The sequence below is a fragment of the Mytilus californianus genome, unplaced genomic scaffold, assembly GCF_021869535.1.
Source record: "Mytilus californianus isolate M0D057914Y unplaced genomic scaffold, xbMytCali1.0.p SCAF_13, whole genome shotgun sequence".
NCBI lineage: Eukaryota > Metazoa > Mollusca > Bivalvia > Mytilida > Mytilidae > Mytilus > Mytilus californianus.
In genome coordinates this window covers 11,379,689-11,405,312 of record NW_026262615.1, presented here as the reverse complement: position 1 = coordinate 11,405,312, position 25,624 = coordinate 11,379,689, and the positions used below count along the sequence as shown (strand labels likewise).

Here is a 25,624-nt window from a genome sequence, read left to right as displayed (position 1 = left end):
GGTGTATTGAATGATGGTAAGGTGTACATGTCTAGCTGGCAGGTGTCATCTGACCTTGACCTCATTTTCATGGTTCAGTTGTCAAAGTTAAGTTTTTGAGTTTTGTTCTGTTTTTCTTAAACTATAAGCAATAGGTCAACTATATTTGTTGTATGGAAGAATTGTTAGCTGTACATGCCTGCCTAGCATGGTTCATCTGACCTTGACCTCATTTTCATGGTTCATTGGTCAATGTTTAGTTTACTTGGTTAATGTTAAGTTTATGTGACAGTTGTAATAAAGCTTTATATTTAGGACTATCAACATAATATCAATGATTAGTAAAGAAGGCGAGACATTTCAGCGTGTGCACTCTTGTATGTACATTGTACAAAGCTGAAGAGGCCCAGGATGACAAAATGTGAATACAAATTTATTCTTTTGAGAAAATCTTACTAATTACCTGTGTTATGCTACATTAAATACACAAATTAATAAATAATGATAGACAGCAACCAAAAAAAACAACATCAGCTTTAGCTTGAGAGACTGGCATATAAAATGTGACATAGTAAACATGTTTTGAGAGTTTTACTGCGACCCTAACATGATTAAGAAAGGGCATTAAATATCATGTATGGGTACATATAAAAATAAGAAAACGTGGTTTCATTGCTAATGAGACAACTCTCCGCAACACGGACAAGCAACTAAATGACGTAGAAGTCAACAACTAAAGGGCAGTGTAAGGCCTACAACTATGAGCAAAATTCATACAACATAGTCATTTAGGCTAAATGCTCATCTTATAAATTGTACTGCCTTTAATTAACAATTGAGGGTGTTACAGTACAAAATTCAATAAAACGAAACCAGAAAAAAGTTCAACCCTGAGAAATCCTTAGAAAATTGTGTAAATAATGACATGAAACATGCAGTGGTGGATCCAGGTTTAAAGTTTGAGATTCAGGTTGTTCAATAGGAGGCGGTACCCTGTACTTTTAATTCCCATGTTACGGAAAGTTTCATGTACATTCACCAGCTAAATTTAGGATTTTTTATATTCTTGTAATATATTTAAAAGAATCTACTATAAGGTGAAAAGTGTCAGTCAACATGAGAGATAATTAAAACCCTGGCGGCTAGCTTAATATAGATATCAAGGAATACAAGCAATTGACAAGTTCAAATTCCATGGACAATGCAGAAAAATAAAATAAATATATCAATAGCTCAATCAAAACTGATGCCAAACACAAAAAACATGCAAAAGGACATCAGTTATGGTAAAAGAAATATTGAAAGACATTAAACATAAAAGCAACGATTTGGTATAAAACTTGAATCCCAGGAACAGTTGAAAGTGTACACGTATGTTCCATTAAATTGTATTTGGACAGAAAACAGAAAAAAGTCTTTCAGTCGTGTCAAATTTACAGATACATGTATTCATAAAGTATTGCCATTTCAATTATCAAAATTAGACACAGATGTGACTTCTATATTTATTTTTCTTCCGTTACACATATTGCCCGTTTTCAAACCACTCAAACTTTATATACATGTACTGTAAATTCAGAAATTATTGAATGCGAATTAATGTGACTAGGTTAGTATCGCAGTAATAAGAACGTGCATTCTTATAACTGAAACATACACATTTATGCAGAATTATTTTAAATCACAATAAATTTACAGGGAGACGGATTTATATAAGAGCACTGCTCTTGTTTCCTTATCCCAATTATTGAATCTCTTGTATGTTTCGTATTTATGTCTTTACCCTTGTAGCTATATATTATATCGATTTCTTTAATAAAATATGTTTACAGTAATAAATAAACATTTTTTTGTAAAACTGAGAATGGAAATTCATTGTTTGAAATTGGGGAATATGCATGTCAAAGAGACAACCCGACTAAAGAGCAGATAACAGCCGAAGGCATCCATTCTTGAATAATTGCAATAATAAATGCATGCAAAAGTTTCAGTATTTACATTTTTGAAAAATTGCTGGGTATCCTGATTTTACAAGTTTTATAAACTGTTTTAAGTAATAAATCATTTTGTAATAATATAAAGTGTTGAAAATTGACATATATATATATGTGAAATCCCTTTTTAAATACTTTTTAGTGTTGGTAATTATAATATATAAGTATATCCAGATTTTGTTTAAAGAGGGCCGGGGTCAATAAGGAATCTGTAAGCAATACATGGTCACACAAAGACTTTAATGCCATTTGTCTGCTTTTATATCAAAATTAGGAGATGTAGTATGATCGCCATTGAGACAACTATGCACCAAAGTTCAAATGAATTAGAATTTAGCAATTATACCTTAGGCAACTACCGCCTTTGATAATGAGAAAATCCATACCGTATAGTGCGCTATAAAATGGCAGAGACAGAAAAAAGAATTCAATTGAGAAACTTAACAGCCTAATGTATAACAAAACAAATATGACAGACATGAACCAAATTAAAGGAAGCCACTGAACAAATGGTCCCTTTAAAACTGTAACACAACAACACAGATTCATTATTTTTGTCATAAAATGAAATGCAATGCTTGATAACACAATATACATGATATAGAAGAAATTTCATGAATGTATGCGTGTACTGACTGCGACATCAATTTTTAAAATGAATATCCTGGCCTGTTAAGAAGTGGAAAAAAAAATGAAGGAAATAAAGTGAACATATTTGTTCAAACAGCAACCCCCAGAAAAAAATATGTCTGTGTAGCAACAGATGAAAAGGAACATTCCATTTTTCCCACCCTGAATACCAAATTCTCTTCCATTTAAAATAAAGTGGTTCTCTATACTTTTCAAGACTTCTGATTGACAATGTCATTCTCGTTTCCAAACATATTCTGCAACTGAATATGTCAGAACTGCTTGTTTTTTTTTATTCTTCTGTTATATAATTTTTAATGCATACCATTAGCATAAATTTACAGAACCATATTTAATAAAGGATTTATATAGTTAGAGATCAAGGATTTATATAGGAAGAGATCAGTGATTTATATAGCTATCTTGCTATACACAAAATTAAGTCTGATATGAATATAAATCACTTGGAGGAAAGTAAATGGTTCATAAAAAGAACCTCGGACAACACATGACATATATATATATAGAACTCAGATAACCAAACTATACACCATTAGACTACTCTTCAAAGTTTAATCGACCAAATTTGCATAGAGATTGGTAGCACAATTTATATTTATGCTGAAGGTGGAACTGCACATATTTTGACAGTCCTGTACTGAAGCCGTATTGGGGAAAATTCAACATTCTACATACAATTGGGGTCTTAAGCATGTTAAGAGGGGCATCAAACACAGACAACTTGTTTTATTATCATTGGTTACCTCACAGGTCAAACAATTTCAACAGATATCGTCAATAAGACCAATTTATGTTGAGGTTCAATAATATCAATATTCCCGCATCGTCAACTGTGACAACAGAGTTGCGGTTCTTTGATGATTGTACGAGTCTTCAGTGCGCTTGAATAACATAGACAAATTTATCGAAACCATAGTTACCAATTCTAAATTTACAAAAAGCGGGTTACCAGAGACGATATTTCTCAAAAAAATCAACTGAAATAGAAAGATATAGATATAACCTAATAGAAAAGTGTTGCGCGCTTATTGAATATGAAACTGTAATCAAAATAGGAACGAAACTATGTACAAATTTAACGTTATATGCTGCCGAGTAAACTTAAAATATTATTTTTATTTAATATGTTCACTTCTGGAAAATCGAGCAGCACTTTTGATAAGCGGTAGAGCACAAGGATTCGTTAAAAAAAGGTTGTTGATTTTTCTTCAGTGTAGTAACCCGTTATTTGCCAATTTGGTTGAGGCATTTTACCCCTGTGTCTAGTGACCTAGGCGATCATGACCAAAATTTCGGTTTACTGAATCCTTACTATACGAATATATAAATTCAACAACTTATATTCCTGAATTTCGGTTTAAACAATTTTATTCTTGATATATCATATTTTTGCCACTATTTTCGTTTCAAAGTTCCTTAACCTACCTGCGATATAAATAAAGTAGTATACTAATAAAAATATAGGACAACGGTAAGCTTAAATACTACATATTTTAAATGTGGCGATTATTTCGTACACATATAACTATATACATGTAGCGGTTATGTCGTACACACATAAATATAAAAATTAAGCAGTGTTCGGTTATATTGTACACGTATAAATATATAAATAAAGCAGTATACTTATAAAAATATGGGACACCGGTAAGCTTAAATACTACATATTTTAAATGTAGCGGTTAAGTGGTACACTTATAAATATTTAAATAAAGCAGTCTATTTATAAAAATGAAGGACAATTTTGTAAAAATGTTTTAGTTGAGTTAGGTAAATTACGCTACACGATACCATGCCTTTAATATCGTCAGCGTATTCAATCCTTAACAGAAAGTGCAGTTTTAAAAGAAAAAAGAAAAAGAAAGTGTACAAGAAATCCATTTTATTTCTATAGAAGAAGAAACATTTACATTGTGTCATAGGTCAAATTTATTTGTTCAGTGTATGTTCAATGGTGTTAATGTGTCCTTTGATTGAGTTAAGCTATTTCAGTTGATATTTTATAGTGTGTCTTTCTATGTTGTGATGTTACACTATTGTTTCAGAAAAAAGGTGAAGGTTTGGTACCATTAAAACGTTTAAACCCGCTGCATTTGTTTGCACCTGTCCTAAGTCAGGAATCTGATGTTCAGTAGTTGTCGTTTGTGGATGTGGTTCATAAGTGTTTCTCGTTTCTCGTTTTTTATATAGATTAGACCGTTGGTTTTTTTCCGTTTGAATGGTTTTACACTAGTAATTTTTTGGGGCCCTTTATAGCTTACTGTTCGGTGTTAGCCAAGGCTCCGTGTTTAAGACTGTACTGTGACCTATAATGGTTTACTTTTATAAATTTTGACTTGGATGGAGAGTTGTCTCATTGGCACTCATACCACATCTTCTTATATCTTTTTACAGGAAAGTGTTATTCATTGTTTTATATAGTGCTTCTGTTAACTTTTTAATAAACTATCAACTTCGTTTAACATCAAAATCTGTTAACAACGTCAGTGTTTCACAACACCTGTCAGAGATAATTTATGTTTAAATATTTTGCATTTGTAATATCAATCAGAATCTTAAAGATTTCTTTTTAACATAAGTGTTTGATACTAACAAATTTAAACGGTTTTGTTTTTCATCAAAGTCCTACCGCAGCTATTTGTCTCGAGTACCAATGAGGAGACATTTATTGTCGAAATGCAGATTTGGTGCAGAAAAAAAACATTTAATGTGTTTACTATTGATTTATAATTGCTAATATATATGAGATAATATCGCTGTAAGCAGAAGTTATGTTATTGATCAAATGAAAAAAAAAGTTTTATGTATAAATTGCGGCCTATGATATTATGTACGTCAGTGATTTTCTTCAGGTTGGAAACAACATCGTTCAATACTGAAAGAAGGGTTATTTTTAATGGTTAATCAGATTAAAAGGTTGAAACAATGGTTTGAAAAGTACAAACGTGACGACGACGTTCCTATATAAAGATAAGAGAAATTGGATTGTAAAATATACACACTGAAACTTTACAGCTTAGCATATTTAAGATGGATGCAGACTTTTTGAAGGAACTATTTATTAGGATTAGTAATCCAAGGGTAAGTTTGTTTATTGTTATAACCTGACAATGTGCCGTGTCATTTAACGGTAAAAAATTATTTCAGTCTGAGAAATCGGCTCAATAATTCACCTTTATGACTTTGCTTTGAAACTTTAAAAATGAGGGCAAATTCATGTTTCTTTTTAATATAGTGTAAATTTACATTTCACTTGCAAGAATCCGAACACTGGTTGTTATGAATGCAATACAATCAGTTTATCTATGTATATCCTACGACTTAGATGGTGGTTAATTTTTATCTATAAAAGTGGTACCGGTCCAATGTTTACTGTTTTAAGGTTGCTTGCTCCTCTGTTTCAAAATTAAAAGCTTTTTAAAAGAGTGTAATAAAATGATGGTATATAACTAAAGGGACGAAACAAATGAAAGATCCGTGTCCTTGTTTTTGAGATATAACTATGTTGGTCGTTAATGTTTTGTCTTCAGTATGCATATGTCCATAAAGCTAGTCTTTTTAATAAATGTAGTCATCAATTTACTTCGGAGTAATTGACAATTCATCAGATCTTTTTGGATTTTAACAAAAATATTATTGCTTAAAACATTTTCGTTTTATTAATTTGATAGCTACAATTGATATGTTATCATTTCTGATGAAGAATTTACTGTTAAATATACTCAATCCTCAATTTACTTTAGCTACAGCTTCTTGTTGAAACACAGATAAAGTTGACATGTACTTAGTCAGTATCTTTTTTTTTCTCTTAGAGATAGCTTACAAGGATATGCTAACCCTTTAAGCACCCGAGGTCACTCCTTTTTTTTTAAAGAATGGTGTTTCGCAGTCCGTAGTTTTCCATGTTGTTTTTTGTATGCTGTTGTTTGTTTTAAGTTGTTTTTCATTTTTTGCTATAGCCATGTCAGTTAGTTTTCAATTTATCAGTTTGAATATTTTATTTGGTATTTTTCGCTTCTGTTTTACATAAATAAATAAAAAAAAACACAAAAAGAGGAAATGTTGCTTTCTATGCAGCAATTGCATATACAGGAAGCCGTTAATGAAACAAAATTAAAATGTTTAATCTAGAATGTTGTCTATTTATAAATTTTGAAATTATTAAAAAACTAAGGTTTCAGTTCCCTCAGGCAAAGTTGACCTTAGATGGATTTGGCGATTTTTAGGTACTGTGTTGGTTATATAACTCTTTAACTGTTTCGGTTATTATACATCCGTGGCTTTAAAATATTTGACTTTGAGCGTTTCTGATGAATGTTAATCCGGAAAAGCACTTTGGGCGCATGAAATTGATAACATGTTGCTTTCATTTTGTTGGTTATATATAGAATAATGTTGTAATTTGCTCGGCAATAGTACACGAAACTAAAGGTCTAATTACACAGGACGTTTCATCTAGTTTCACTAAAAAGAATTAAAGTCTTAAAGAGGCAAAAAAAAGTGAAGAAGGATAAAATATGAAGACACGCATAGGCAATAATATTTAAACAACACTACGTTTATATCAATTATTAAACAATGGCTATGAATTGGTATAAAGAGCAGTATGCATATAGAATATATACAAAAGAATAACATACAATGTTAGAAATTAATGACAATATAGTTTTAATTTGATAGGCGTTGACTTTTTAATCAAACAGGTAAAGAAAAACACTCAATCAAAAGCAGATTATTCCGTTTACAAAATTAAAAACCAAATTGCACAATTCATGTCATCATTCTATTCCTTACACCAATTATTGTCAGGAGGACTTGATTGAAATTATACATATTTCTATGAAATGTTATCGAAGGCATATCAATGTCGCAAGATTTATTTACTTTAAAATTTCGTTTGTAGAGTTCATGCGTGTCTATTTTGTATTATACAATGCACGATACGAAGGCTGTATCACAAAGTAGGGACATTCTTAAATTAAAATACATATAAACGTCTATAGACGCTATGGTAAACAGGCAACTTACATGCTATATATTTAACAAACACCATCAGAACATATTGATAGTTTGAAAAGTAATCAGATTTAAACGGAATTAATGGCGAAAAGAGGAGGGATAAAAAACATAATATTTTTTTTAATTAAGCTCATATAGATTGTATGTCCTATCTTATGGTATATATAGTACCAATGGAATGTTTTGCTTTCCCGTGTTCTTATAATTATTAACCGATTTCGTTTCCAATCATGATTGATTAGAGCGCCGCTGACAACACTTTCGAAGACAAAAAAACTCGTTTGTCGTTCTTTTAACATTTGCATTTCTGATGAGTTAATACATTGCTTTTAAAGTCGAATTCGGAATACGCTTTTTTTAACTTATATGATACCTTATGATTTTGTGTTAATTCTGAAATGATTTGAACTGTATAATTAGTTTTACTTATTAAATTATATTTATGCGTATAAAAGAGAGGCATACTCGTACTTCTAGAAACACGTCTTCAATCATGGGCTTGTGCATACCTTAACAGCAAATGGTTCTTTCTGAAATAGATGGTAAGATTGCTGACTGCGAGGTATGGGTTTCGTATATTGCTGCATGGTGACAGATAAACGCTTACATCCTCGTCAATTATACTTTGACGTATACTTTTCTCTTTGGAAATCACACTATGTCTCCTTACATTTAGATTTTTCGTCAATTGTAAAAATATAGTCTTACTTATATTAGAAAAAAAAATAAATATGGGTAAATAGTAATTATGCCAATAATTGTTGTATAATTAAAATTGAACGCTTGGGAAATTTCGTTTTCTATTAATGATACGTACATATCAACAGTCATTTTAATAGGTGTACAAAAATATATATAAACAGTAAATATGAAATTCTTAATGTTACGGAGTACATAATGTGTCACTCATCATATTCTGTGATCGAGTCTAAATCATATTTATCGATAAAAATAAAAAGCAATACAAATTAACAATTTGGATAACAATCATAAGTTGACACTTGACAAGCATACCCAATACGAAAACTTACGGCAAAAATGTAGAACATATTAACATATTACTGCAAAACGTACTTTTAAAAAAAATTACTTAATTGAAGTGATAAACACAATGTGATTGATTGATTGATTGATTGGTGTTTAACGCCACTTTCAACACTATTTTGGTATTTCGTGGCGGTTAGTTTTTATTGGCGGAGGAAGTCGGAGTGCCCGGAGAGATCCACTGACCTTTGGTAGGAAAACTAACAATCCTAGTAAGATTGGAGTCAAGTGCACCTCCCCCGTGCTGGACTCGAATTCACAACCTCAGTGTTGACTGGGTAGTTATACAGTATTTCGACTACTTAGAAGACTTGGCCACCGAGAGCCCTAAACACAATGTGAAAAATCCCGATGCTCTTGAAGGATATCAAAATTTTTTTCGCTTGTGATAACCGTAAAATAACACTGAACACGTAAATGTTTTTTATAAATCATTTAAACTTTCTTTCTTTATATTTTTACTTAACACAATTAATTCGAATTGAAAAAAAGTGTGCAGAGTATGTATCGATGTATATTTTTGATTTTATGAATTTCGATTTTATGATTTTTTGATTTAATTGATGGTTTGTCTGGTGATATATGGCGTTGCATTTATTTTGTTTCCATTCACAAATGTACTTTGAATCTGGAGATTTCATTCTCCTAAGTGTTAGATTGCATAATTTGATGGGTTCTGCTTGGTATTGTCTAACCATTATTTGCATTGTATTGACTAGAGATAATGAAAATTGTTTACATTCATGTCTTCTTGAAACACCAAAGCCGCGGTTACAATTTCAATAAAAAGAGAGGCGAAGATTCCAAAGGGATAACAACACTCATAATTCGAAGACAAACTGAGAACACAGTGGCAAAACAAAAAACAGTATAACGACGAGAAGACAAGCAATCGCCTAAAAAAACACAACATAGACAAACTAGATACCGAACAACACGAGCCTCACCAAAAACCTGAATGTTCTCAGGTGCTCCAGAAGGGTTCTCAGATCCTGTTTCAAATATTGAGAAAACTTTTGATTTATGTTTTGATAATTCGATACGTTTGTTAGTTGGATTTATTGCCTTTAAACTATTAAGTTAGTGCTCGTTTGTCTAGGTCATAAGCTGTTATCCTCTTTGACACAATTAAATTTGTATATATCAGAAAATGAAAACAACATGTCAAAAAATAATGTGTCTGAGGCGCTTTTCTAGATTTATCGTCATTAGTAACGCTTAAATCCGTATATTTTTCAGCCAGGGATGCAAAAGAACCGATACAGTTTAAGAGATATATGACCAAAGAAGGACCTAAAATAATATAAAATTACACAGCAGCCAATATCTGAAACTGTATATGTAAACAATTTGTTATGCGATAGAAACTTTATTTTCCATTGGATGTCTGAATCTTTGTTCACCTCTTAAAATATCTCAGTATGAAAATAATGTAAAGTGCATCGGTTTTTGTAAGTTTCAAACAACATTCCGGAAATATTATTGAAAGTACGAACTGGCGTACTATATCAATTAAGGGCTTTTACCACTTAATGTGTTAGTGTCCCTAGCTGCATTTCTAAGGATATTTTTGAAATGCTTTTATCTAATTAAAAAGTAACTTGAAAATTTTTACTTTTTTACAAATAACGCCTTCTTCAAACACTGTGCAATGCAAATCAATTCATTAACAGGCTGAATCTGTTGAATACTTGAAAATATCTTATGAATGTTACTGAAAGTGTTTATTTTTTAATTTAGCGATATTAACTTTTGTAAGAAGTTGTTGTCCTGTTTAAGTTCAGGCTTAATTGTCTTGTTTTTATGTAGTTGTTTGCTTGTTTGCAGTGGATTCTATTTAGGTGTAAGATTGTCTGCATTTGATACTATTTGTTCCTTTGGTACATCAGAGTTGACCGAAATCGTTCGAAGGGTCCATACTGTTTAATCTTTATTTTTCCTGTACGGTTTTTAGGCGGTTATAAATATTCCGTATTTTGATTTCCCCGTTTTAATTATGGTCGACCTGTTCACATCAAGTTTTTGGAAAAACAGCAGTTCTTATTTAACATGTCCGAGAAAATGTATCTTAAGAAATCTTTATGTTTTGTAACAGATTTCATAGAATTCAAAAACTTATTTCGTCAGTGCTGCTTTAATAGTCTTCTTGATGAAAGAGGAAATCGTGGTTTTAATACATGATGTAATTCTATATCAATAAGGTTGTTTCCTTTGCTCAGTAGTTCTATCTCGCGTTAAAACTGTAAAAGGCCAACAAAACTTCCCATGTGTAATTAGATCGTAATAACTGTATCTACTGTGAAACTTAATTAGTTATTTGTTATCTATCAGTCTGTCGTTAAATAAAAAAAAAAAAGATGTGGTATGATTGCAAATGTTGCAACCCTCAACCAAAGTTCAAATGTAGAGGATGTAAGCAATTATTGGCAGATGTACAGCCTTCACATTTTAGTCAACTGCAGTATTATTTTAATTGATATCACACAAAAAAAGTATGCATTACGATCGTACTTTTACTCAGATACACAACCTATTGGTATACGTTTTAAAGTACGACTAAGGAATTAAAACGTCAAATATATCATAAAGTTAACTAAATCTTTTATTTTTCTTTTACTACATAGTCTTTTGGCCTCAGTTTAAAAATACGCAAATACACAAAATAATACATGTGCCTATCGCATAGGAGATTTCTGAACCCATCCTCATAGGTACAAATTAACGTAACAATAAATTACAGAGAGACAGAAATACTGTGTACAACAATACTATAATATCAATCCTTATATTAGGTTTATCCCCTGGCTGGCATTACTACCATGACGTGTCCCTTATGCGTTAAACAAGCCATTTATATGTTAGGTGGTAGGCTTTTTGAAAACACAATAAAAAGGGATTTGGCAATTCTTAGGTCGATATCAAACTGACAATGCAATAAGATGAAAAGAAAAGCGATAAGAAGACAAATAAGAGTGCACAGAAAATGAAGAAATTAGTACACATTTTAAACACAACAATTCACATGCTTAGCTGACACTTTGTCAATAAGTAACATATTTGGGTATTTTTTTTTTTATGTCAAATGACAGCTTAAGGCCTTGGGATACCTTTATAGTACCCATTAAGGTGTCTGTTGAATAATACTTTAAGTAAATGGGCATATTTGTTCTGTTGAATAGATCAGACATTAATGTGTTTGAACTAACAAGACGGTGAAAATACGGTTATGTAGAACAATGCACTTTTAAAGATCATGTATATACTTAAAAGTCTTTATTTCACGTGTCTACAAATCAATCATTTGGGAATAAACAAACGCATTTACTTTGACCATGTTGACAAGTCTCAAATTCAAGTCTATGCCATCATGTACAATAGAAGTAGTATTTGATAGTCTGGACGACGATATAAAAAAAGATCATAGAACAAAACCTTCACACCATAAATGACAAAGAGGAGTGTTGAAGACTATTTAGAAATAATCAATTCCTGTGTGGCTTAATTCCATGAAAGAGGTAACACCAATGAAAACAATATTACTAAAATGAATCGTACAGTGAAAGGTCAATATGCCTGACACAAATTGATCAATTAATGTGTTTCATGGTATCGTGTTCGCCCCGAGGATCGATTGCCGATTCAGGTCAGACCAATGAACCTAGATATATCCTACTTCGCCGTTACTTTAAAGCCTTTAGGCGCTAGAACAAAGACTATCCTCTTAAATTTTACCAACAAGTGGAATCAGCATGGGTCATTGTACAGGGTCTGACAATAATGATAACTTCGTAAGTGCATATAGGTATCATATATATATATATAAATATATATATATATATTATGTTATTCGTAACCATTAGGACTTCAACAATAAAAACACATACCCCAGAAAAAGGGCCCGGAATTAAAAATGTGAAATGACAGACACGAACTTACAACAACCACTGAATTACAGGCTCCTGACTTGGGACAGACACGCAAAGAATACGGCGCGTTAAACATGTTTATTATTAGTTTTTGACACAAGATTTTTTATTAGTTTTTTTTTGGCTTCGAACTGGCTTTCGATTAACTGTGAGTACACTTAGATCTGTACTTTGTGTTTCTGTGTTTGTGGTAGTTCTTTTTTATTTTCTTTGTATCAATTGGATGAGTAAAGCCCTTTTCAACTATATTTTTATTGTTTGTTCTTACGTCTATCACCAATGTCAAAGATGGTATAGAGGCATGTTAAACTCTAGCTACATTATACCTTTATAACTTACTATACGATATGGGTTTTCCTGATTGTTGTAGGCCTAATGAGACCTATAGTGGTTAACTTCTTTGTCATTTGGTCTTTGGTAGAGAGTTGTCTCATTGGAAATTATACAACATTTTTTTTAATTTTTATATCATGAGCGCTCAACCATCCATCTAGTTTAGGGCAGTGGTGCAACAGCAACTAATAAAAGAGGAACCGTACAAAAAGTTGCAAATGTTTTAACTCAATTACTCGATACGAAGCAGAAACACACAATTAGCATAAAAAAATAGACACAAATCAGGATATTAGAGAACTCACAGTTATTAAAAGCTTGTTAAAAGCGATTTACAACTAATAAATACATATTTGTTTTTCCTAGAATAAAATATCAACCAGTACATAGTACGTACATCATAGTAGTCTCTTTGCATCAAGTTTTATAGGCAAAGGAACTATTCTACCTTCTTAGGTGTGTATATGCGACTGTCATACAAGTCAAAGGTTTAGTTAGCTGTAAACCAGGTTTAATACACCATGTTCTACATAAAAAAATGTCTGTAGCAAGTCAGGAATATGACTGTTGTTTTCCATTTGTGTAATGTGATTTTTGCAATTTGATAAACGACTTTCCGTTTTGAATTTTCTTTGGAGTTAGGTATTTTTGTTATTTACGTTTTTCCCTTAAGAAACTTGATTTATATTTTTTGGAAACAGTTGTGTTATTACAAAATGGCCAATTATCTGTACTCTATTCTGCATTTATTATATTACTAAATTTATTATATTACTAAATATAAACAAAAGAATCCTTTTACTTTCTCTCTATTTGCTGCGGTCTTGTCATCATAGATTTTTTCGACTATTTTTGTTTCATGTCACAACTAATGTACGCATAATCTAATTTTGGTAAAGCTTTTCGAAGTTTTTGATCCACAAGGCTTTTCAATTTTGTTTTTCATTTGGCCTGTTATTCGTTTCTTTTTTATTTACGCGTCACTGATAAGTCTTTTGTAGACGAAACGCGAAACGTGTACACAATGTCACTCCTGGTATCTATGATGAGTTTATTTGTATCAGCTTATTTTAAGATACTGCATAAAAGTCCCCTGCGCCGCTCATCTGTGAAAAGGTTATATAAAAAGAAAATGTCTATGTTTATACAAAACGATATAATTATTCTTGTATATGCTTGCATACTTTACATAAAAATATCCACTGTATTTTGTCTTTTCGCCTCTTTTATTTTTGGAAAATGTCATTATTTGGTTTTTGAATTTGTGAATCCCCCTTTGTATATCTCCTGTCTTCAAGAGTCCAGACACACAATTACTGAAACAAAATTACAACGATAAAGTGCACACCGACAAATTAGTTTTAAAATATATGTCCCTTGGTAATTACAATGTACTAATAATATCCATTATTAATATGATGTGATAAGAAACTGCGTCCTACGATTAAAGATGGCACACTGATTACATTATCGTTACTCATAGTACTGTAAAAATATGTGTTACTGACACAAAATCAAGTGTATCTTTTTGAATTGATTGAAAGGAATAGTGAGGAATATTATTTACAAATGTAACGGTACCCAGTGGCGGATCTAGACATATTCAAGGGGGGAGGAGGGGCACTGACTGCCATAAGAGGGGGCCCGCTCCAGTCATGCTTCAATGATTCCCTAAATAATAAATCCCCCCCAACCCGCCTCTGGTACGAATCTGAAAGCACCTGATGCCTATTTCGTCAATTAGTGTCATTTCACTGATGTGAAAGGCCAAACGTTTCAAAATATTCTAACATCAAACAAGGAGTAGTTTACCAATGTTCAAATCTAATAAACCGAGTAAGAAGATAAAAATAAAAGTAACAAACACAACTGAAGGAATCACATGATTGCATGAAAGTAGCTTGACCGAGTACGTTCGTGAAAAAATATGACTGTTCTATGTATGTGATATATTTAAAACTGACAATGTAATGTATATGTTTATGAGTGAGCAGCCAAACGACACACACAATCTTAGATGCGTGTTTTAGAATATACCGAGAAACACGACACATTGATGACAAATTATTTGGTGATTTGTTTTATTCCATACTCATTAGATTTGTTAGATCAAAAGTAGAGTTAACATTGATATGACTTTCCAGACTATATAAGAACTAGTAACCCGATATAACTAGACAATATTTTATTCGTGACCTGTTATTATGATATTCCGGTATTCCGAAACAGATCAGTTTAAAGCAAAAAGATAAATTTCCGACCGCCGTTTTTGTGGGGGGATTCGTGTTGGTCAGTTTTAGGATTTCTATGTTGTGTTTTGTGTACAGATGTTTGTCGCTTGGTCTTTTTCTTTTTTGTCATAGCGTTGTCAGTTTATTTTGAATTACGAGGTTGAATGTGGTGTCTTTCGCCTCTCTTTTACTATTTAAAATCAATACGAATTCCAAAATTGAATAATTAAAAGAAAATACAAAGGATGATTAAAATTGAAAAAGTAAAATAACAAAAATACCGAACTACAATGATAATTTTAATCGGAAGAGACCCTCATGTTTTATTGGCAAGATGATATTTATACATAACCAATAAATCTTTGTTATTTTATGAAAAATACTGCTTATATTATAATGAACGGTGTGGATAGGGTTAACATAATAGATATTACTGGGCTCAGATTAAAAAAAAAATGGGCTTAAACAGATATGCAGAAAAAAAGACCAAAACAAGAAAATGGAGTGCTCAAATATAAATAATCAAAGATAATCGACAATCAATATAGGAAAAACAGAACAAATAGCCTACGATTTTATGAATACAAACTATAAAGGACCAACTTCAAGACCCATCATCCTTGTTTTCACTCGTTCCCGATATTTGGTTAGAGTACCGCTCATTTGATATTTTTTAAACACACGTATGGTAAATCAAATTAGAAAAAAAAACAAGGCGTACGGTAAATCAATATCTTAATTAACACATAGCTCAGAAGGGGATGAAGCAGATTGTTACCCCGAGGAAACATTGACAACCGAGGCGAAGCTAGGGTTGACAATGTTTTTCGAGGGGAAACAATCGCCTTTTATAGCTGAATCTGCGGTATGGGATTTGCTCATTGTTGACGGCCGTACGGTGACCAATAGTTTTTAATTTCTGTGTCATATGATCTCTTGTTGAGAGTTGTCTTATTAGCAATCATACCACATCTTCTTTTTTATATCCTCTGTCACCCTCTCAGATATGTGTTATTAATTTATCAAACTGAATGCTGTGTCATTATTGTCTTTTAAATTTCAAATATGAATTAATTAACTATGACGTCATGTACATAACAACGTCAAAGTATTAGAAAAAACAACAAAAGTAAAACAAGAGTATTTGTTATTTTGACAGTTCATGGAAAAGTTCTGAGGCCAAAACGTAGAACTTGAGCACTGTTTTTAGAATTATTGATGGAGATTCAATTGATTGCTCTTTATGAAATCGAATTTTGATTGGTCTGCACGAGAAGGTGACATTCAAAAAAGTGTATCCCACTGAGCCATGGGATTAAGTAAATTATCTCCCCCGTATTAACCAATCAAAAACTGGCATTTTAAAGTGAAGTATAATGAATTAAAATCAGTAAATGAAAAAAAAACAAAAACAAACAAACAAACAAACAAACATTGTCATTTTCGTGTGACCCAAGCGCTTTAATAGATGTACATTGTCATCATGAACGCTTACACATAAAGAGCTAAATGATCAAACGAACTTCGCCTGTATCATAAGAGAAATAATATGTAACTGCGAGCAACTAATCTTATTTCTGTGTTTGTCTTGTTTATAACCAATTGAAATTTGAGTAGAAATACTTTTAATTCTGACAAGCAGGGTGAGGGAAAATGTAAGACATTTTAGTTGTTAATACCTTGAGGGACTACCTGTTCACGTGCAGTGGTATCAAAACAGTGCAAGAATAAATTAATAATATCTTATTACTTTCGTGCGGCCGGGCGTTTTTCTAGATATAAACATCAACTGTGCATTGCCCTTGTAGATATTGGCTCTATACAATCATGCATCGTATCAAGCCTTGTTTTGGACATTGAGTCTTTGATTCTTTTTATCTTGTATATGACGTATTTAAAGAATGTAGGTCCGAAGATTTTGTTGACTTACCACCGGTTGATTTTAAGTGAGAACAGCTAACCGACTTTCGTAGGGTTTGTTTTGCACTTTCTCTATTTTCTGCATAGCGCTTTGTATAAGCTTGTATGTCTTTTTGTCGTTTTTCGTCCTTTGCTAAATACATAACTTCTTATATTTACCTTTCTCGAAATTCTATAGACAAGCTCAACACACCCAAGTATTAGACACGTTTTTGAACCTTGTTTATTTTATGTTTTGAGGTAGTTTTTCATTAGTATGCACTTTTTTTCAAACAACCACTGAATCGATGACAATGTTTGTCCGGATGTGGCTGGTTATATCACTTAACCAAAAGTATGACCTTATAATACTAGTGATATTTCAGTAAAAACAAAACTATATATGTTTCTAAAACTTTAGCCCGTTAATTTCACAAAGCAGAGATGTTCTGAAAATAAATCAAATTGAATTTTTTATCAAACGACCAGAAACAATAAGAACAAGTCTTAAAACTATGTACAGTGAACAGATCAAATCATCAGTTGTTTTCCAATGAATATCATTAGTTAACTAAGAAGTATAAGTCAGAGTAGTAACAAAACCATGAGAGACTCACAAGAACTCCAGAAGGAACGATCCCGGTGCGTTGACAGGGTAGTGTCTTCTGCTATGCATGTACCAACCGCCATGCAAATCCACACTGAGTTAAATACAATCCTTGTTTCCTTATCAACACTAAATAAATCAAAAATATCGGGATTATATTGATCGCGTCAATCCCATCAAACTTGAAATACAGGATACAACAGAAACCGTCAAGTCTACCTCATAATTAACATGCATCTCGAAATTGACAGTGAAGACCGGTTGATGATAAAACTTTACGACAAAAGACATGATTTCAGCTTCTCAATTGTGAATTTTCCATTTCTATGTATCATCATTCCAGCAGTGCCTGCATATGGAATATGTAGCTCCCAGTTAGTACGATATTCCCGAGCTTGCATTTCCAATCATTGTTTCCTTGATAAATGGTGAAGAGAAAAATCATCTCTTCGAAAATTTTACGGACGCTATCACGAGTTGGTTGACCATTCTGGAATATCTGTTTCACTGATGGACTTAGATGTCACAAACAATAAAATAACAAAAATACCGAACTCCAAGGAAAATTCAAAACGGAATGTTCCCTTATCAAATTGCAAAATCAAAAGCTCAAACACATAAAACGAATTGAAAACAACTGTCATATTCCTGACTTGGTACAGTCATTTCATTATGTTGAAAATTGTGTATTAAACCTGTTTTTTAGCTAACGTAACTTTTCACGTATGATAGTCATAAGGAATTCCATTATATTGACAACAATGTGTGAACAAAACAAAATGACAATTGTCTTAACCATAATCCTCCCCCCTTTTCCCCGAATATGACCTCCCAAATTAGATCGGTCACCGGGTTTGTACTAACATGAGTAGCACGACGGATGTCACATGTGGAGCTTAGTCTGCTAAACCTTCCGGAGCACCTGATATCCCTCCTTGTTTTTGTTGGGGTTCGTGTTGCTCAGTCTGTTGTTGATCTTTTCGTCGTTTTTCGTTTTTATATCATGGAATTGTCAGTTTATTTTGACTTATGAGTTTGAATATTTCTTTGGTATCTTTACCCTCTTTTTTATTAGAACATAATTGGTAATATTGTGTATGTGATGACTATTCTGGTTTTTAAACACCAAAGTCTCCAGAAACTTGTGAATAATGAATAATAAGACACACACATATCGTATAGGTAAACCAATTGATGATGATAAAAATTATGAATGATAAACTCATCATATATAAAAAAAGGCAACAGTAGTATACCAGTGTTTAAAAGTCATAAATCGATTGAGAGAAAACAAATCCGGGTCCAACTCAAAACCGAGGAAAAAACACCAACTACATGAGGAAAACAAAGGAACAACAGGAAAATTAAAGTGCAACAAAAACAAATGCCAACATACATAGATACGAACTATTTGATAACAACTTCTGTATTCCTGACTTGGTACAGGACATTTTAAGAAAAAATGGCGGGTTAAACCTGGTTTTATGACTAGCCAAACCTCCCGTTTATATGACAATGTTAAAAGATATCGATAAAATGACAACTACGTGACAGAATTACAGCACAAACACACGCAAGCACACTATAACAGAGAAACGCACAAACAAATAATAAAGTAGTCGACACAACCTACAAACTGCAGAACAACAACGAACATCTTCCATCAACGAGAGACACCACAGGAAATCATAAACAGTGACACCCTTACGTAACAAACATGCAATTTCGAACTTTATACAATAAATTTTGTGTAAGGAGCATACCCCTGTTAGTGAAGTCCGTAGAGTGTGTTAATGTATGAATATTAGGTATCAATTGAAATATATAAACTCCATACAATAGGGCAGATGTTGTTTTGCTGCTGATATTGGGACGTTGACAATTGGAAAGTTAATACAGTTTGAAGTCCTTCATCACTGTCAATATCGAGGAAAAGGTGAAAATATGAGTTAGACCTTCAAGTGTCGAAAGCATCCTTTAGCTTACGTTTACATTGATATATTAGTAGAAACGAATCACTAAACACTGGATTTTTTGTGACATTATCCATATATCTGAAAATCAAATTGAAAAACTGTCCAAGATGTCTTTTGTTTTTGTCTCTGAGAAGGTTTTGTATGATTTCTGTTTTACCAAAAGGAAATACACAGTCACTAAACGGCTTTGAACAAATTAACATATATTCGTCTATAATACTTCAAATCCCATTTAAATTGCGTTTTGAGTAATAAATAAGGAGGTCAATATTAACGATGTTTGATTTTATATTTTTTGTTGGCTAGAATTGATTCTGCACGGTGTCATGTTCAATACATATCTATGTGTTATACTCTTTAAACCTTACAAAACAAAAAACCTTATTTACTACATAATGTATTCTAATCAATAGGAATATCTTCCACTTATACTGACTTCAAAGCTAGTCTAATGTTGTTGGTTTATGTTTTCCTTCGATTAAAGTATATGCAAAAGTCTCAATGTAAATGCAGTAATTAGAATTCGACAAAAAATGAGCAGCTATAAAGAATTCATGAACTTAATAGAAACTGTACATCTTTTTTAGCTGATAAGATGATGGGTTTTCCAATTCAATTTGAGTTGGATAATAAAGATTCCAATACGAACATTAAATGTCTTTTTGTGAAAAAGTCAAATAACAAAAATTATAGTAAAAACGGAAAGTCCCTTATCAAATGACACAATCAAAAGGTCAAGCACATCAAACGAAGAATTGTATTTTCCTTTGAGCTTAATACAACTTTCTAATCGAAATGAGTTTTTTTTCTGATTTTCTTAATATTGTAATTATTTCTTTATGCATATAGTATCCATGAAAACAAAACAAAAAACGTATGTAATATTCATAGAAGTTAATATTTTGTCACCTTTATCTTTGACATATCATAATATCAAGGGATTTGAAGTGTATGCCATTAGCTAATTTTAAATATTAGATTGATGGAATATATTGATAAACTTTATTGAATGGGTTTAAGTAACAGGAACATTGAATTATAATTATACTGTATTCCTTGGGATATATAACAATTATCGTGTATTATCTGACACATTTACTGAAACAGGAACACATTATATGAATTTTATTTACTCGTGATAAGATGCATGAAGTTATGTCTGGGTATTATAAAATGTGTCACTCACTGTTTATAACATTTTTTTCTTAAAAAAAAAACAAAACAATCTTGAGAGATATTTTCAACATGTTAGGTTCCTAGTTCGATTATCTGATACCGAATTATTCGTCTTCGAGATGCAGTAATACAACATATATGGAAATAACACTTTATGAATTGTGTACGTTTGCAGGTCATTTAAATAAACAATTATTTTGAAGTTTGGAATATAAAATTTTATTTTTATTTCTCTTGACTATACCTATTAAGATGTGTTGCATAAACACGTGTCTTATCACCAAAAGTACATTCTGCCCTGTAAACAGGCCCTGGTTATTTTCATCGTTTAAAAACTAATTATCACGGGAATAAGTTAAGACAGGAATAAAGATAAAGTCCAAATGACTCAAGTGTTTTCTTCATTCAGCTATTTAAACGTCATCTGATATGGTATTTTACAACAACAAAAAAAGAAAGTTCCATCTAGTTCATCGCAGTTTTTCAGTTTTCGGAATAATAAAAACATCGCAAAAATTTCAAAAATTAGTTTTAAAACAGACTGATGGCACACGTTGCTTGGTCAAATGAAATTAGTGGAGTCATCTTCATAATATTTTGTTTTCGGCCCTCATTGTAAATTTCTAGATTTAAATCAAAATATGAGGCAGACTTTATTGTATCTGTTGTATTCTTCATCTCAAGTTCGATGGAGTAGATGAGTTCAACATAGTCACGAAATTTTGAATTATTTAGTGAGAGAACATCAACTATATAGCGGAAAGTAAAGTTAAAGGATACTGGTAGCTTCTTTTCTTTCTTCATAATGACAATAAGTTCATTCAACAGGCAAGTGGTTTATTTATAAGATGTCATTGCCCACAATCCATCGTTGTACATGTTGTATACATTTAAGGTACCAGCGCAGTTAAGCAACACAATACGATATGTTATAATTAGTTATCAGCAAAAACAGCATATCAGATAGTTTTATGGAAACATTTGAGGATAGTATGTTATTTTTTTTTTGTAAAAGTAAGGCCTACACCAATAAACAAAAAGAACAAACGACACCGTTTGACTTTAGTGGTCAATTTTGTTAAAATGAAATGCAATGTGTTGTTGTACAGTCGTAAGATTTGGAGAGTGTCGAATGCTTACTATCATTCTAAAACTTGACACAACCATAATGTGTGTACGAAGACAAGATCGTAACCTTCAATGGTTATCGCATTTAACCATCTGTTGGAATTGTGTTTTTGTTTTATGTTTTATTGAAATCAGTCCTTTGGTTTTCTGTCGAAAAGTGTTGTAATTGGTAATCATACCACTGTTCCTATGTTTATATTACGAACAGGTATTGTTTCTGCTACTGCTAAATTGTAAATTAATGATTTATTGACTTCCAGGTTAAAGTTACGGTACTAGAGCACCATACATTCCAGTTTTGTTGTCTATAGTTAACTATATATTTTTCTGTGTAACTTTTTACAATGATATTTCAAATTAATGTTTCATGCTAAATCTTTTTTTATGTTTCACTAATAAATACGAAAAGATTTACGACAACTTTATGCTCTTGTAAAATTTAGAACAAGAGAAAGGTTTGTTGTCTCTACTGTGTATTTTAATATATCCTTCTGTTTTTTATGCAATTAAATTAGCCTATAAGATTTAAAACGAATCATCGATGCTTTTAGTTATGCATTTATATAGATACATTTTCAATGAAAACAGAACAGCAAAGTTGCTAATCATCAATGATATTAATAAATACGTAATAAATATTCGTCTATGTTTATCCACATGTTCAATAGTTTAACATAATATTTTTTAGAATACAATTCATTTGAAGGAATAAATCATTTTTTTTTCTGCAATTCCCGAACGAGGATTGTTATCAACGACTAGTATACTTATGTTTATTTTCTCTAATGGTAGCTACCCTTCGCATAATTCATAGAGCTTCTGCCAATATTTAAAAGAACATAGTTTAGATTAATATTGTGGCATTTGTCTCAGATTTGACCAATATCTTATATTGATATCTATGTATTAATCGTGTAGGAATATGTAGATGGCTTTTAAATAACAGATTTATCTACATGCGAATGTGAACCAAGAAGAAAAAAGAAGAAGTATGATATGACACGCGAACCCAATGTCTATTAAATAGATCTACAACCATGTCTTTAAGTGCCAGTCTGTCTAAGAATCAGGCAAATTCTAAAAATTTCAAAACATGACATATTTCAAATATTCATCTCATCCACAAAATATGTTACCTTTAGTCAATCTAAATTGAACTGTATAATCAAATTTAAGAAAATCATTTGCAGTATTATGTATTAGCACTTCGAAGTTCTATATGTTTAACTATTATCCTATGTAAATTCAGGCAATTTCAATTCAAAATAGTTTTTATTACCAGAACCGTACAATCACAATGATTGCAAATATAAATACTAAGCAAATAGAAATTTCAGGTTTAAGCCTTCGTCTCGTGGGTTTTTTCGTCTGCTAGTCAAAATTCCACTCCAAAGATTCTGTTGCTTTATTCATGAAAGAACACAATTTACAGAGTTACTTCCCCTAGCAGAACTCTTTTGGTGTAAACAACATGTGGCAGACAATGTTGAACTATAGTTTTTCAATCTTATCTGACGATGAATGTGGGATTTCACAGTATTCTAAGGATGAAAAGACATCATGCTTATAAGACAATGTAATAGAATTGTTGAACCACCACCCAAGGATTAAAATATGCAAAAATCAAATCGGAGGGAAAATTGATTTTTTACAATATTGGGATCTTTTCCCACTTACATGACCATTCATACTTTGTTTGTCCAAAACACCAACAAACCCTAGGAATATGCATGAGATTGAGAGAAGGAATGTTGTTTGTACACAACCGTCTCACAAAGGAAGAATCAAAGTCAGTAAGAGCAGTGCCCATCCAGACGAGCAGGGCCTTTTCTAGGTTCTAAACACTAGGTACACTATTTACATATTATTACATATTTAAAAGATGATTTTGTTCATACACCATTCTGCTCCCCCATTATATATTTTACTGTAAAATTGAAAATGGCTGTGGTTCAACATGAATATAAAAAGGGGGGGGGGGGGTGGGGGTTGGTTATCAGACTCATTTTTTGTTCTTGGCAGATTTTTTTCTGTTAGATTGAAAAGAAGTCAACTGTTTTTTTGAATGGTTTTACACTAGTAATTTTTTGGGGCCCTTTATAGCTTACGGTTCGGTGTGAGCCAAGGCTCCGTGTTGAAGACCGTACTGTGACCTATAGTGGTTTACTTTATAAATTTTTACTTGGATGGAGAGTTGTCTCATTGGCACTCATACCACATCTTCTTATATCTATGAAGGAGACCCTTGGTCCTGAAAAATGGACCATTGCCCTTCCAAAGAAAGGTTCATGTGTACATGTATTTCTTTAGCAAATGTTTAAGTTTTATACATTATGATGCATTTAGGCCTAAAATGATAGCACCAGTGTTTCGACTTACAGCTGAAAAGAATTAGTTAGATAGGCATTGATAGGTAGGACAATGATTTTTTTTTTTAATTTTTGACTGGTGTAAAAAGGGGAAATAATTTGACACAATATAAATAGGGCTCATTCAAAACTTCCAGAAATGTTTATGCATAGGTACATGTAAGGTTATCCAAGGAACAACTAATTTTTTTTCAAATATAGGCCTTCAACAAATTACGGAAATATTTGTTATTTGACGATTTAACCGTATCTTATTGGCTTAATGGGAGGAATATGTTGTTTTTATCAGTGCTATTAAAAAATGACAAGAAAAAATTTCCGGTGTACTGTAGTTGTTTTTAATCATAAAATATAGGGTCAGTATTTTTAGTACTTTAAACATGTTAAACACACACACATTTTTGGATTGCCTTAGGCCCATTACCTTATTTATATTTTTTAAATCTAACAAATTCGTTAAACCCAAAGAAACTCTAGCTCTCCGGCATGTCAGGGGTATAAAACATATTCTGCATTACTTGAACTTAGGGAAATTATTTTTCTTAGTTAATGTTATTTGCAACTTATTACATTGGTATGAAGTAAGAGCTACAAAGAAACTTGTATTGTATAAATAAATTCATTCCTTCATTTATATTCATATATCTTATGCTATAGGATATACATGTATACATATATATATATATATATATATATATATATACATGTAACAAGAACTAGGTCAATATGGCCTACATTTTCTCCTGGAGGTACTTGGGTAAAATTTGGACAATGTTAAACAAGAGTTATGCAGAGATCGCCTACACATGTATTGTCAACAACATCTAGAGTCTTTTTGCTTGTACAAAAATCATGCATTTCCTTTCCCTACTCAAAAACATATTAGTGTTTAAAAAATTTTGAATAGGTATACTAATGGTAAATAAATAATATTTGATATAAAGTTGTATCAGCATTAAATTTGATGCATCTTATATCCATGTAGATTATTTGGCCCTGTGTCCTTGAAAAATGTTGCATGTTTATTACGACATACATTTTAGTCTCACAGTGTCGCAGTATGCCAGACAAAGGCATTACTATCTGACGGTGGCAGGGTCAACTATTATATTTTAGAAGGTAGAAGACCTTGATTCTTAATATAAATAAGAAGAGCTTGTTTGCAGTTACCTTATGTTACAAAGTTTCCGTCTGTCATATGCCCAATGTCCTGGACCTCATTTTCATGGTACACTGACTGTTTGAATATTCTTAGTTTTTCTCATCACTTGGTGTCCGTCGTCCGTCGTTGT

The 25,624-nt window shown here is 31.8% G+C and overlaps 1 protein-coding gene across 1 annotated transcript in view; it reads left to right on the top strand.

Moving 5' to 3' along the window:
• Positions 1-5,654: 5,654 nt before the first annotated feature.
• Positions 5,655-25,624, top strand: part of LOC127723856 (cysteinyl leukotriene receptor 2-like) — a 56,074-nt gene continuing 36,104 nt past the window's right edge. Inside the window, exon 1 of the mRNA XM_052230575.1 lies at positions 5,655-5,705. Within this exon, the coding sequence (XP_052086535.1) occupies positions 5,655-5,705 (51 nt within the window). The remainder of the gene's footprint in view (positions 5,706-25,624) is intronic.